Source organism: Myotis yumanensis, unplaced genomic scaffold (assembly GCF_028538775.1).
Source record: "Myotis yumanensis isolate MYYU_CA2020_CCGP unplaced genomic scaffold, mMyoYum1.0.hap1 SCAF_1, whole genome shotgun sequence".
Classification (NCBI taxonomy): domain Eukaryota; kingdom Metazoa; phylum Chordata; class Mammalia; order Chiroptera; family Vespertilionidae; genus Myotis; species Myotis yumanensis.
In genome coordinates, this window is record NW_027223752.1 from 153,602,917 (window position 1) to 153,619,245 (window position 16,329).

At 33.1% G+C, this 16,329-nt stretch overlaps 1 protein-coding gene across 3 annotated transcripts in view; it reads right to left on the bottom strand.

The window, feature by feature from the left end:
- Positions 1-16,329, bottom strand: part of TBCK (TBC1 domain containing kinase) — a 173,863-nt gene that overhangs the window by 93,207 nt on the left and 64,327 nt on the right. For all 3 annotated transcript variants that reach the window (XM_070433345.1, XM_070433354.1, XM_070433362.1), the window contains 12 exons: positions 14,880-14,940; positions 13,702-13,763; positions 13,168-13,229; positions 11,422-11,570; positions 9,901-10,039; positions 8,201-8,300; positions 5,703-5,752; positions 5,414-5,543; positions 3,858-3,956; positions 1,892-1,954; positions 1,287-1,413; positions 32-82 (listed from right to left, as the gene is read on the bottom strand). In XM_070433345.1, the coding sequence (XP_070289446.1) occupies positions 32-82; positions 1,287-1,413; positions 1,892-1,954; positions 3,858-3,956; positions 5,414-5,543; positions 5,703-5,752; positions 8,201-8,300; positions 9,901-10,039; positions 11,422-11,570; positions 13,168-13,229; positions 13,702-13,763; positions 14,880-14,940 (1,093 nt within the window). The remainder of the gene's footprint in view (positions 1-31; positions 83-1,286; positions 1,414-1,891; positions 1,955-3,857; positions 3,957-5,413; positions 5,544-5,702; positions 5,753-8,200; positions 8,301-9,900; positions 10,040-11,421; positions 11,571-13,167; positions 13,230-13,701; positions 13,764-14,879; positions 14,941-16,329) is intronic.

Consider the following 16,329-nt stretch of genomic DNA (forward strand, 5'->3'; position numbering starts at 1 on the left):
CCACAATTATTTAATTGATAAATAAGCTTACCTTCATTATTGAAATTTAAATATAGGAATGGAGCACAAAGTGAGTCAAGACCTGATGGGGAGGGGTTGAAGAAAAGAATTCAAATAAACATAATTAAGTAGAACTGTAGATATATACCTTATTCAGTTCTCTGCATTACCTCTCTATAGATTAAGCATTATAAGTACTATTTATCCAGAAATATATTATCTATGGGTTACTGTGGGGAGTAACTGATAATGACTAGCACATAGTATGTGCCCAACATAAATCAGTTTTTATTATTATCAATATTATCATGAGTTTAAGAGAGAAATATACTAATAGCAAAATGTAAAGATGATAGAAGGCTTGGGATATAATCCCATTTCTGACACTGTGTGTTCTTGGCAATGACTTAACATCTCCAGGCATATTTCCTCATCTTAGAGGAGATTTGTCTTACATGCTTCTTTGGTATCATGAAAAAAGACCCTTAAAAAATTGTGCAGTGAAATACAAATATGTGACATATTCCTTTTATTGATAATAATGCTGTTCATATGTTGTCATACTGAAAGAACGTACATAAATCTATCTATAATTGTTCGGAAGACACAGGACTTCTCTAAAATGAACAGAGCTAAGAAAAATAATAGCTTAATTTTAAGTTCAGCCAGAAATAGAGAATTTAAATATTAAATAAAATAACAACACTGTTCATTACAACAAATTCAAATATAGGACTGGGTGTAATGGATTTCTCATGTATGAATTTATCAGTGACCATAAAAATAATAATGAGAATGGTAAAAATCAAGGATATGGAACATTAAAGATGTTTTTTAAAGAGAAAATAAATAAAATAAATAGTTTAGGGTGGTATCCTATTCCCTAATTTCCAATAAAAAGGTTAAGTATAAATTGTAAATAATAAATGGTAAAATATCAACTAGCCCCAAACTATTTATGCTATAATATTATTTTATGATTTTCATAAGCACTGAGACAATGTATCCACAGAGATTACAATCACACAAAATGTTCTTTCTACTTTCCTAATTAACATTATGGCAAACTGTCTCATTAAATATCAGGCCTTTAAATGATCTCTACTTGGCATTTAGGCAACGTTTTTTTAAAGAGTTCTCATATAAACCTTTCAATAAATGGATCATAGCTTTAGTATTGACTTTTCTCAAAGCCAAGGATGTTTTGATATTTTAATTTTTGAAACAGTCATGCAACATGCTCCCTATACTTCAAAAAGAGTCTTAATAATTGGGGAAAAAATTACCTTGCCAATATACAAGATCAGGATGGGATACTACCCAGGCTTTTAATACACGCCTAAATTTTGCATGACCTTCTGGTGATGATAACAGTTCATCATACTGATGACAACGAGGTATATCCACTTCAATCTGTAAAATAGCAAAAAAATAAGATGAAACTGTGATTTCCAATAAACGCCAAGGTAAAGAAAAAAAATTTTATTATAAATTTCAAAATAGACCAATTACATAATCCTGGTATCTAAAGTTTTTGAATTCTATATTAACACTCTGGAAACAATAAAAAGGTTGTACACTTAAGGAAAACAGACCATTTCTTTTGAAAAGGTATGTATCAATATAGTTTCCAAAAAAATCTTTCTTTACTATATAAAGGGTAGATTCTACAGATAGAGTACAATTACTAAGAAAAGTCACTTGGCCTATACTCCTTTTAGGGACAGTTCTAATTCACTAACTTCTGATACAAAAGTTATGCTTACTCGAACAGCACAAGAATATGATGGCTGCTGAGCATAATGAAAAGAAGATAATTCCCTCTTGCCTTTCTATAATTTAAAGATTTGGCAAAATTATCTTAGATTGTTTAAGAAAATCTAAATCATACTTGTCTATCTGTAGGAATTGGAGTATCTTTATCAATTGCATCATACTTGGCATGAATAGCCCCCTGAAAAAAATAAAGAGAATAATATTAATTCATCATATCCTTGATAAATTATTAATGTAGATAAATATACTTTTTATAATCATCTACCTTTGAAAACCCACCCAATTATAGATGGGAACATTAAAAACCAAGATATATCTCTTAGAAAAATTCTCTACAGTTTTGATAATCTGTGATGAAAATCCAGGACAACTTGCCATTTTGTTCCAGAAGACAAAAGTGTTGGATGAGTCAAGTAGCAAATGAATATACTTAGTCAAACACCCTAGTTTCCACAGCACAATACAACCTTGTTACTCTCTACTCATTGTTACCTCAAACATTGTCAGTTTTGGGGAGAAGGAAGCACAGGAAGACATCCCACAATTGTCCTGTTAAAGTTGGTAATAAAAGAAAAAATAAAATGGACCTGTCTAAAGGAATGCTAGTTCAGCACAAGAAGCAGAAGTTTGAAATAAATTTAAGAGTAGAACATCATGTAGGTATGGAATCACTAAGGGATTAAATGGATCATTTACACTTTAGTTATACCAGTACAGAAGAAATAATTGAATAACCCATTTTAAATTTAGTCATGTTCAATAGGACCAAGCACGGAACAATTCTTATAACTTAGGTTTACTGTAATGATGTAGAACGAGCCACTAATTTGGGGTTCAAAATTATGACATTACTTGCTGGTACATCAACTTCTATGGTACGTCTATATAATGACAGATTTAGACAACCTGACCTCACAAGTCCTCTTGAACTTTAGCATTATGTGGTTCAACAATTCTAACTATTAATGTATTATATGGAACAATAGGCATTCTTGTAAAGCAGCCACCCAAACTCAAAGATGTTTGTAGAATATCATCAAAGAAATCAGGAATAAATAAATAAAATTCTTTTAACAGGGAGTTGAAAAGAATTAAAAATAGTTGAGGGAATTCAGGAAAAAAATGCATGATGGATATCCATAAGATATTGATAAGAGAATATCTGAAGGAAGGATGACAAAGAAATTGCCTGGAAATAAAAAACAAAACAAAACAAAAACAAACAAACAAAAAAAACAGGGCAGGAATGTGGCCCATTATCATGACTGCTGTTACCAGAGTTCTCTGTTAGTGCTGCAAGTCACTGTAATAATTTTGGGACCTCTCCTTTCCTCACTGCCAACAGATTAGGTGTTGTACAAGACAAAGTAGTTTGTCTTGGCAGCATGGTTCTTGTGGGATAGATGTGCCAAAAAAGCACTACATTATGTTAATTATTTTAAAAAATCTATATTTCCATTTATTTCAGAGAGGAAAGGAGAGGGAGATAGAGATAGAAACATCAATGATGAGAGAGAATCATTGATCGGCTGCCTCCTGCACGCCCCTACTGTGGATCGAGCTTGCACCAAGCATGTGCCTTTGACTGGAATCAAACCCGGAACCCTCCAATCTGCAGGCTGATGCTCTATCCACTGAACCATACCAGCTAGGGCTGTTAAATGATTTTTTATAAGGTTCAAATTGATGGAGGATTTCTCCAAACTTAGAGCCACTTATAAATAGACAATCCTATTCCTAAATAAACATACACATACTTTATAGGCAGGATAATATGCTTACAACTGGTATATATAGTCTTAAAATAATCTGATCTGAAAATCAATAATCAAAATAATTTCTATGAGCTCCATTAAATGAAATATTAAATAATATAATTCTAACAAATCTTCAATTATATTTTGTTAATCTATTCTTTTTCTCTAGTCCTTTCATTTAAAATTGCCAAATATTATTAATGCTTATATTTTACTACATAACTTTCTAACTATTTGAAAAATATATATTTGGAAAGCACTTTCCTACTTCTTTCTTCTTTCTTAGCACTATTATAACCAACTTCTTTCTCTTTTCTTTCTTACCTCAACTCCCAGAAGAGCAGCCCAGGTTAAACCTCTCATAAGTGGAGGAATATCAACTCTTGCTTCTTTCCAGATTTGATTTTTTTTATATGGATAAGCCTACAGATGAAAGAAAGATATGAAAAATGTCTCAAATTATCAAGTAGCATATTTTAGTCTAGAAAGTCTGAAATATATATCAGTGATAAAGTTGAAAGAGATTTTAAATAAATTTCAAAGTATCTTTGGTGTTATTACTTTGGTATTATTAATACACTAAGAGGCCTGGTGCATGAAATTTGTGCACTTGGGGGGGTGGTGGGAGGTCCCTCAGCCCAAATTGCAAGAGGGTGCAGGCCAGGCTGAGGGTCCCCACTAGAGCATGATGGGGGCCGGGGAGGGATGCAGCAGGTTGGCCAGCTGGGGAGGGACTGTGGGGGGACTCCAGGGCATGTCTGGCCCATCTCACTCAGTCCTGATCGGCCGGACCCCAGCAGCAAGCTAACCTACTGGTTGGAGCATCTGCCTCCAGGCGGTCAGTGCACATCATAGCGACTGGTTACCAGTCGACTGTTTGCCCCCTGATGGTCAGTGCATGTCCTAGCAAGCAGATGACCGGCCTTAGCATATCATTAGCATTTTTACGCTTTGATTGGTTGAATGGACGACTGGACAATTGGACACTTAGCATATTAGGCTTTTATTATATAGGTTATTAAGTTGGCAGTGGAATGGTTCCCTATATTCTGTAAATTTTGTATAATATAACCAAAGAGTTGAGCTGATTCTACTGTTTTTAATCATTTCTATTTTGTGATCTGAAAGAATTATCAAGGAGTCATGTATAAATAATACTATCAGCTTCATATGGGTTAAATAATTTATGCACAGCACTTTGTAAAATATCGGGTCATATAGAAAGTATTCAATAAATGTGTTATTATTATGGCTACTTCTATATCCTTGCATATCAAGTTATCCCTTTATAAATTTGTACTTTAAGAGAGAGTTCTAGAAAAGAATTATTAGGACAAAGGGCATGGATATCATTAAGGCTCTTCATATATACTTTTAAATTGCCTTATGCACTGTTTCAATTTACACTTATTACAAAGGAATGAGAGTTCCAATCTTAATATGCCTTTGTTCACTTTACTAATTTGGTTATCAAAAAAACCTATTAAAATTTTTTTCATTCCTAGTGAGGATAAATATTTTGAATAGATTTATCCTAACTAGTTATATTTCCATTATTTTCTTTATCCATTTATCTTTCAATATTAGTGCTTTTTCCTGTAGATTTTTAAATGTTCTTTAAACAGTATGGATATTAATCTATTATCTAAAATGGTTTTTCATATAATCCTACATCATTTTTACTTTTTTACATTTGTTTTTACTTTGAAGTTTTATTTACTATGAATATGTATCATTTTTGTAATTAAATGTTAATCAGAAAAGATAGGCTATAAAAATTAGTTTTCTTAGGACATCAAGATTCTCTAATAATTACAAATGAAATAAAAAATAAGTATTGTATAAGGGCTCTTAGAACACTTTCCACATTAGATCCCTACCTTCAGCAGCCTGTCAAAGAGAATGATTCTGTTAAGCTGGTACTCTGTGTCCCTCTCTCGGATGATTAAAGGCAACGTGGCAGCAGCGGACAACTCATTACTGCTGTTTGAATGAGGTAAATTAGACTGGCTATAAAAGAGAAACAAAAGGTAAAAAATTAAAAAAAAACACACCTCCATATTAAGTGTTTTATTTAGGAAATGCTCTTCATTGAACATATATGTTTCTTACCAATCTAACATAAATGGTGAAGAAAAATAAGTGTAAAAGGAGACTCTATATACTCACTCATCTTCAAGCAGTGGGTAAAATGCTTCTCCACCAACATCTTTTAATCTCTGTGATTTAAAAGAGAAAATATTATGTGTGAGACTCTGAGGCAGAAACGCTGAACCGCACTTAAAAAGCAACATAATATAAAATTTATGAATTTATATGAGGTACTGAGAAGTATAAAATTTAAAATCCATTCCAATCATAAATATACAAATATATTATGCCTCTAGTGATTAAGTTTAGCTCTGAACAATAGTTTTTATACATTGATTATTTTTACCTACAGGTGTCTCTTGTAAATGTTAGACATCAACTATGATATTTTCCAAACACAATTCAGAATTACTGAAATTAGTATAAAATTTAATACATGGATAATACATTTTTAAATTATACTAGAGGCCTGATGCACGAAATTTGTGCAAGAGTAGGCCTTCCTTCCCCTGGCTGCCGGCACTGGCTTCTCTCTGGCACCCAGGACTCAGGCTTCCCTCCAGCCACCAGCAGGCACCCTGGACCCGGGCTTCCCTTGTGGCCCTGGCTTCATCTGGAAGGTTATCTGGAAGGATGTCCCATCTAATTAGCATATTATGCTTATATTATTATAGATGAAGGTTATTTTAAAAGGTACTTTAAAAATATATACCCCTTAATTTAAAACTCAATTCAATTTACTTATTTTTATTTTGTAATTAATACAAACTAAGACAATAGTAAGGGTACTAATAAAATTCAAAAGAATTTTTTACAACATATTTTGAATATGTATGATTCAAATATTGATGAGTTCAATTCTCTTAATTATCTTTTTAAAAAGTCATTATAAAATGTTTCTCCAATAATAACATGACATGCAGGATTGTAGGTATTCTTCAAAAACGTAAGAAGACAGGCCATAGTATAGTAAAATCTTAGACACATCCTAAGCAGGGTGATTAAAGTTATTGCCACCTTGCCAGCTGCTCTACTCTTCAGTGCAACTCCCAACTTGAACACAGAGTGTCTGCTCCTATGGGATTGACACAGAGGTTCAAGCTCCGTGTGCAGCTGGCACTGACCTTCTATTGATTAGAGTCCTTACGCACTTCCATTAGCATTATTCACAGAATTTTTAAAAGCCAAAAAAAAAAATCTTTCATCCAACAATGAGAATCTGGCAAACACTGGTTTTATGCATAGCTTCTTTCTAAAATTTGACATGCCATGTATGCACTTATCCTATTTGCCTTTAAATCTTTAGGTATTTCTTTCACGGATAAAAATTCTAAGTAGAAAACTAGTATTTCCCCAAGTTTGACTGCATTATTAATATGTAATTTTTAAAGTTTGAGTTTTACTATCCTTTAAGGCATAAATATTACTTTTAGATCTATCTTCTGCTGTTTTTTATTAATTAAAATTTTAGCATATCAAAGGCAAAAAAGGGCAAAAACACTTGTACAGAAAGTGTAAGGTAAAAGTTATTCTTTGGTTTCCATATTACTTTAAAAATCAGCAATGTTAACATTTTTTCTAATATTTATAGAAAAAATATTTTTTTTGTTTTTGCAAATAAATTTTTAATGAAATATTTAGAACAAAATATAGAACATTATACAAAATATATTTATAATCTTGGTATAACTTTAAATAAGTAACAGTAAGTAAAATATAACAAAACATAGTGAACTATAAAAACACTGATAAAAGAATTCTATTAATTAAAAGATACTACTGCCAAAACCGGTTTGGCTCAGTGGATAGAGCGTCGGCCTGCGGACTGAAAGGTCCCAGGTTCGATTCCGGTCAAGGGCATGTACCTGGGTTGCGGGCACATCTCCATTGGGAGATGTGCAGGAGGCGGCTGATCGATGTTTCTCTCTCATCGATGTTTCTAGCTCTCTATCTCTCTCCCTTTCTCTCTGTAAAAAATCAATAAAATATATAAAAAAAAAAAATTAAAAGATACTATTCAAAAAATTATAGAAGCCACAGATTAGAAGAAATTTGCAACACATATAGCCAACAAAGACCCTGTATTTGGAATACATTTTAAAAGCCCTCAACTCAGTAAGAAATGACTCAAAAAAACTGGCAAAAGATGAATCAGTCACACACAGAAGAGGTAAGTAAACAGTCAAAAAACATGAAAGAACTCATATCTACACTATAACCATGGAATTAAACATTAGTATTATAGCAAAATACCATTCCGGTCCTTTTGGAGCAATAATTTTTAAGAAATTTGATGATACCATGTATTACCAAGTATGTGGAGAAATGAGAACGCTTATGATGGTACAAAGGTAACCAAATAAAACCACCTTTTGAGCGATGAGACAATATATATATATACTAAAGCTGAAGATATTCAGATGCATTTCCAATAATGCTGTACGTGGGCTCATACATTAAAGAAACTCTCTTATATTTTGAAATTAGGGAGGAATTCAAGGCTTCGTGTGTATCTGTAAGGTTTCCTTTAAAAAAAAAAAGGATCTCAGGCAAGTTTGCTAAAATAACAATCTTACATTTCTTAGCTGGCATAATGACAATGTCACAGTGGTATCATCCAATAGTGAGCTTCTATCTCGACCTTGTCCAAAGCTTTCACCATCTTCAAAGAGAAAACTAGAAGAAATTTTTAAAAATTATTATTTTAATGGGTACACAAAATCCAGTTCAGTGTTTCTTCTACAAAAGAAATTTTATTCTAAATCATGAACTCTTTCATGAAAGAAAGAAATGTTAGATTTAATGGGTTAATAAAAAATATAACTGCTGTTTGAAAATTCTCTAAACAATTCTAATTTTAAAATATATGTTGAGTAAGTATGAATATAGTGCATAAAGCATTTTAGCAACATCGAGTGTGATTTACACTGTATCTTAACACTTGGAGTGGGGGAAACGAGTTAAGTCGGCTCGCGTGAATTGCGCGTACTCCGCGGGAGCCGTCTTAACTCGGTTCATATAGATTTGCGGTGGAGTGCGGGAAACGTGTAAACTCGGGCCGATTGTAACTGCGTATTACCAAATATTTGTTTGTTTGCCGTTCACAAAGATACCTACCTGCGTATGCGAACCGTTTCATACCCATTGGGGTAATAGGTATCATAAAAATCCCTGATTTTGCACGGGAAACCTAAATAATTGCCCGCGCCATCTTATATTTTGGCGGGAAACTCACCCCACACCGGAGTGTTAAGTCAGATTCAACACAAAAGTTACTTTGCTGATACTATTCAAATGTGACCCTGAGAAAGTATATATGAGTGAAGAATGATAAAGTGAGAAAAAAGAAAAACCTTACATAATGACCGTGATTTCACAGGGGAAAGGATATCAAATAATAAATGTATGCAATTTGTTTAGAATTTCAGAAAATTACTTTTGAGATTTTATATATCCTTTAAAGTATTTATTCTTAGAATTTCTCTCATCTTATTTCTTGATTTTCTACCTAACTCAATGTGCACAGCATAACTGAAGTTAATATTGAAAAATTAGTTTAAGAGAGAAAAAAGTAGAGAGCCAATGGTCTATTCAAATAATTAACCTAAAATTTAACATGTGAGGGAAAGAAATGATCAGCAGGTAATTTCTACAATAACCTACAATGATAAAATCTAGTCCAAAAATCTAAAATTAAAATGCTAGAGCATTGGTGGAAACTCAAGAGATTCAAATTCACATCTACATGAATAAATGTTAAGAGCAAGGGAACAGCAATAACCTTGTCCCTTAGGTTGTATTGTTATTTAAATTCTAATCTAACTTACAGAATAGTGTCCAGGATCTATTGTGCAGTTGTGCAGATTTTGCTCAACACTAACTTAGCACTTTAATGATCTCTAAGACAAGCAAGTACCTCATATTTATGATTTATAATTGCAAATAGAAAATAGTTTCTCATAATAGGCACGTTAGCTGAATAACTCTTGAATATTACTGTTCTTTCTGACTTGTACCTTTTTCATTTATTGAACATCAATTATTACAAGGTATTCCATAATAATAACTTCATATGGAGATAAGCATATTACTTGTAAAAAAACAATATTTAATAAAAATAATGTTGATGAGAATTTAATAATTAGACACTTCATTAAAAAAGATAAGTTACTAACGTCCAATAGCTGTGATAAACACTTAGTTGGAATGGCTATCCAATTTTTTTAAAATTTATTGCTACATTTTTTTTTAATTTCCCACATTTTTCTTTTCTTACTTGGGGAGTGTGCAGATAGGTGGTTTGGATCGAATGATTTCCTTGTTGACAAGCTCTTTCTCCAAGTCACCTCCAGCTAAACACCAAAGGTAATACACTTCCTCAATGGATCTTTCTGCCAGGTAATCACTGTTTATATCTATTAATGGCAAATTAAAGAGAATCACAGTTATCTCATTTTTTGTTTTTATTAAAAGGCAACAACAATAATAGTTAATATTCTAAAACAGTAAAAACTTAAAAGCATAGTAAGATACCCTTAAGGATGTACATACTATAAAATGCACAGAGTATGAAATGTACATTCAGTTTCTTGAGAAAAAGTGGAATTTTTACCACCTGGGTCACAGATATACCAGGTATATCTAAGATATCATATTCTATGTAAAAGGATTAAGGGCAGAAAAACAGAGTAGGCAAACAACACGAACTGCCCTATCTTTCAGGTCTTGAGTCAATTGCTGCCTCTTTGGAGAAGTCTTTCTTGATGTCTCACACAGGCTACGCCTCCATTCTGCTATGTTCATACAGACCTTCATTTGTAATCACAATTCTGTGACTAAATGTCTGTCTGCCTCACCATTTGACATGAATGTTACTTGAAGGTACAGTGTGTGAAGCAAAGTAGAAACTCAATAAATATTTAATTGAATGAATGGTTAGTAACTATTTCTTGCTATGACTTATTTAATAACTTTTCAGTATAAGAGTAACTTACTGGTGTCACTAAAGCACACATTCTGAGAGGTGTAAATATCACAGAGAGATAAAAAGACAAAAGCTGTTATTCTCTTAAAATGTGAAGTATAATAGTATGAATGTTCTATCAACAATACAATTTTTAGAGAACATTTATAATAGATTGTCTATCTGTCTGTCTGTCTATCTATCTATCTATCTATCATCTATCTATCTATCTAAAAGCCTAAGTGACCAAATAACCAAATGACCGGTCGACCAGTCACTATGATGCACACTGACCACCAGGGACAGATGTTCAATGCACAGGATTGGGCTCCCTCCTGTCTGGATCAGGCCTGTGGGGATCGGGCCGAAACCGTCTATCCGATATCCCCTGAGGGGTCCCAGATTGCGAGGACATAGGCCAGGCTGAGGCACCCCACCGGTGCATGAATCTGTGCACCAGGCCTCTAGAATGATATATAAATGTTGATGTAATGAAAATTCCATTGGGAATTAGAAGACCTTATTGTAGTATAAAGATTTGAAATGAAAATGAAAATTTGTTTTGCATAGTAAATTTTTGTGTGGTACCACATCCTCTCCTTGATTTCTTAAAGTTCCTGCTCAAAAGTAATTTAAATTGAAAGGATTAAAAGTTAGGTTAGTTATATAAAATGCTATGTTAAACATGCCCAGAGTTACCTCTTAATTCCAAGAGAAGTGTCCATAAAGTCTCACTAATGTATTACATATATTGTTGATACTTTCAAAACTAGGATAAGAGTACTCCCTTTAAAAACAAGGCTTATATTATTGTTTATTTTTATTTATCATTACCTTTACACAGCTGACTGATATCCTCAGGCAGAGTTAAGTCAGCACATCTCAGAGAAGATGAAAACAAACTGACAGGTTTTGTAAATGGGGTGTATAAAGGTGACACTTCACTGAACACCTTGTCCTGCATTAATTCATCTGGTGTTGGCCTTGAGAAACATTTAAAATACAGAGCATGAATGAAAGCCATTAGAATTTTCCTAGAATAATTCAAAGGAATAGTTAAAAGTCTTAAATACCTCATTAGCACATCCTATATAATAAAAGCCAAATATGCTAAGTGTCCGACCATTCATTCGACCAGTCACTATGATGAGCACTGACCACAAGGGGGCAGACACTTCAACCAGTAGGTTAGCTTGCTGCTGGGTCCAGCCAATCGGGACTGGGAGAGATGGGCTGGACATGCCCTGGGGTCCTCCTGTGGTCCCTTCCCAGCCCCGATCGTGCCCTGGTGGGGTCCGACCTCTCAGGGCATGTCCGCAGGCCAGGCCAAGGGACCTCACCAGTGCACGAATCCATGCACCGGCCTCTAGTAATATAATAAAGCCCTCCTTCATGGAGTCTAAAAGTATCCTATATAATAAAAGGCTAATATGCAAATAGATTGAACAGTGGAACGATCGGTCACTCTGATGCGCACTGACCACCAGGGGGCAGATGCTCAACGCAGGAACTTCCCTCTGGTGGTCAATGTGCTCCCACAGGGGAAGCACCGCTCAGCCAGAAGCCAGGCTCTCAGCTGGCGAGCGCAGCAACGGTGGCAGGAGCCTCTGGCGCCTCCGTGGCAGTGCTAAGGATGTCTGACTGACGGCTTAGGCCCACTCTACACAGAGAGTGGGCCTAAGCCATCAGTCGGACATCCTCTGAGGGTTCCTGGAATGTAAGAGGGTGCAGGCTGAGCTGAGGGACTCCCCCAAGTGCATGAATTTCGTGCACTGGGCCTCTAGTACGTTTATAAAACAATCAAGTGACTGTAGGTAGTAAATGCTAAATTTTTTACCTTTGTTATGCTTTTTACACCTTGTGATCTACCAAAACTATTATATATGAGTGTCTCAATTTTAGCTTGATTACCATGTATCTGCTTTACTGAATATATTAAATAATAAAATTACACACTAACAATACCTCTTAGTTTCTTCCTATACTTAGTTTAATGTGGCCTATTTACCCAAAACTATGCTTTTAATATCATTACTTTCTTCCTAACATGCCTTGACAAAAATGTTTGTCTAAAGACAAATTAGAATACATTTTTATTATTTTTAAATATTATATACCTGAGGGAGCTTAGGGACAACTATATGGCTAACAATGACATCATCAAATGAAAAGAAATAATGCAACTTCTAAGAAATCCTTTTATGTAATCAACAGTTGTTAGCTTACCTCACCATTTATCCAAGTCTTTTGCTATAATATATACTGCCAATAAACTTTTGTTCTCATTTCTCTTCTATCATTTTAATCGAGGAATATGTATACCTCACAGTTTAGCTGATTTTTTTATATTGGAGACTAGGAAATGAACCAGTAACTTCTTTTGGTATATTCTAGTTTTCTGAGCATGGCTTAATTATTTTTTCTTCTTTTATTAACATATATTAAAGCCATTACTAACTGTTATTACTATATATATGTACAAATATGCTTATTAAGTCTATTGGCATTAAAACCAGCAAGAAAAAAAATTAACTACTTATATGTTAAGGATCTGTGTAATCCCAAACTCTTAATATCAACCTCTTGGAAGGGTGGAAGGTCAGACATTTCTTCAAAAGATCTATCACATTTTCAGGAAGCTCCTGGTAAATAAAGAGAAAAAAGAACTATTTACAATGACCAATCTTAAAAATAAATTTTAGGAGAGGAGCAATAGAGGGTGGAAATAAGATACTGGTAATACTATCAACGATAAAAAATACAGTAAAAAAGTAAATTTTACTCAAATGTTTGCTAACCTAGGATATTTTGATTTATTTATTTTTGTTCTAAAGATTTGTGTTTATCTGACAAACTCAAATGTTTTGTTCTTTCATCTTTATTATTATTTTTTCTTTTTAATTAAACTTATTGGGGTGACATTGGTTAATAAGATAATATAGATTTCAAGTGTACATCTCTATGATATATCATCTTCATATTGCATTGTGTTTTGATTTTTTTACAAAGTCTTTATTTGGACTTTTCCCAAATAAACACAGCTTTAAAATAGCTTGCTATTGGATCCCAAATATGCAAAATAAACAAACTTTCAATAACAGATTAACCACAAACCTTTATAATGTCCAGGCAACCATGCTCTTCAGCCAGGACTATTATAGTGTCATCCACGCAGTCTATAAAATAGAAAAAGTATAAGAATGAATGCTGCTGTTCTAATTTATCAGATATACTGGGTACTGAACTCTGATACTTTTAAAAAATATTATGTAATTCTGTTTTGGAACCTGGAATATTAAAAAGTTTGTGATTTTTTTAAACTTTCCTTATGATTAGTGGTATAAATAAAGACTTCAAACACTAAATTTTAATTGAATCATAGATACTGAAATAAAGCCGCCTAATTGTAAGTGAAATAAAGCAGTGATCAAAGGAGATAAAGATTCTTGTCCGTGCTTTTTCACTATATGTGTGTATTTTAAAAGGTTTTATTATCTTTTCATGATTATAAAACTAATTTATTTTTATTATATACAATTTGGAGAATGTATACATTTCTCTGAGGACTTAAAGTATAAGTTTGGTCTGCAGATGACATTTAGAAATCTCCAAGACTCCTTAACAGCTATATTATCACTTTAAAATTAAATGTGGTAAATATGGTAAAATTTTATGGCATTTTATTTATAATTCATTAGTATTAATATTTATTAATAATATTCTGTACACATTATTTGTATACTCTATTAACCTGTAGATCAATCTATCACTCTTTTACATAAAGTGCTCTATCACTCCTTTTCTCTTCTTTTTTTACCATACATGCTTATAATTTATTCCAACCTAAAGTAGATACACACATTTTTATAAATTTGAATTGCAAATATTTATATCTAACATATATGTAAAACATATGAACTTGTTATAAGGAAAAATAAACATTATTCTTGATCCATTCACATATGAATCATCAAAGAGAAAGCTCCAAAATTGCTATATTATTTCACGGCAAACTGCTAGAGAAAAATACAATTTTATAGTTTCACTCTTTGATTTCACGTTAGTTTACTGGGCTATCATAAGGCTAATTTTACATCCATCCACAGCATAATTCCTTAGTAAATAAGGAAAGCTCTACTATAATTCATCTACGGCACTTCTTAAATTGTCCTGTTAATGCTTATCACTGATCATTAGAAAATTAAAGAAAATTAGGATATTTCAGTGTATTTGATTACTAACACTCAGTAAAGATTATATTTATATATGAAATATAACTGCAAGACACTTACCCAATGTAAGCAAAAATTTTAGTCTTTCAGAAACATCCAAGCTCTGAAATAATTTTCTTCCCTAAATAAAAGGGAAAAGAATTCATGTAAACATTTGCATGTTTTTTCTTAGGAGGCCTTTTTTTTCAGAGCTGAAAATAATTTTATCAGGTACTTCTATTTCTCTTCAGAAGTTTTATTAGATTTTTAAAGTTAGTTCCATTAAAGAAAAATTATTGGTTAGGTAATGATTTTTTAAATATTACATAATATTTAACATTTAAACATTTTAATTTGATCTCAAGCACTGTTCACTTTTGAGAACATACATACTTGAATGTCTAGATGGATTCCAGGCTACCAGGAATGTTATTAAGAGTACAAGATTCCTCCTGGGAAGGATTCAGATTACCCTTTCATCTGCCCAACTAATCCTTACTTACATATTATATTCAGGCAATCTGTTGTCTCTATTAAGACACATTCCATGACACTCCCTTCTCCCACAATAACTTAGCCATCCTTTGTGCTCACAGAGCAATTGGTATATTTATTTTAAGACACATACATTATATTTTAATTGTTTCTTTTTAAAATATGTATATAGTTTTATTGAATTCATAGAAGAAGGGAGAGGGAGAGAGAGACAGAAACATCAATGATGAGAGAGAATCATTGATCAGCTGCCTTCTGCATGCCCCATACTCGGGATCAAGCCCATAACCCAGGCATATGCCCTGACTGGGAATCGAACTGTGATCTACTGGGTCATAGGTCGACACTCAACCACTGAGGCACACTGGTCAGGCTTTAATTGTTTTCTTTATTGGCTTCAGGGGGCTCCTTGGAATGCAGTCTGGAATCAAACACTTAGAACTTCAGTGACTATATGCCGAACAACTATTGTGTGTCAAATTTGATATTCTACTACCAGTTACACAACTTGGACAAATTACTTAACCACCTAAGCCTCACTTTTCTCATCTATTAAAATTGAATATTTACAGTAAGGGTTATTTATATAATGTATAAAAATACATAGCATTTTCTGCACATAGATATGCTTCATAAATGTTTAGTATTATGTTTTTCTTATTATAAACAAATTAAAACTTATATGTCCCTTAAAATAGACTTAGAATATGAAAGCTTAAGAAGAGATAGCATAGTTTTTATATAGAGAAGATGAAACTCTGATTTAAAAAGAAAAATAAAGGAAAAAACTTTCTCAAAGACTTATAAAATTAGAAATGCAGCCCTGGATAGTTTGGCTCAATGGATAGAATGTTGGCCCTAAGACTGAAGTATCTCAGGTACGATTACAGTCAAGGGCACAAAACTTATGCAGGCTCGATCCCACCCGGGTCTGGGTGCATAGGGGAGGCAAACAATTGATGTCTCTCTCTCTTTCTGTCTCTCCCTCTCCCTTCCACTCCCTTTAGCAATCAAGTGTAAATTCTTGTGTGTGTGT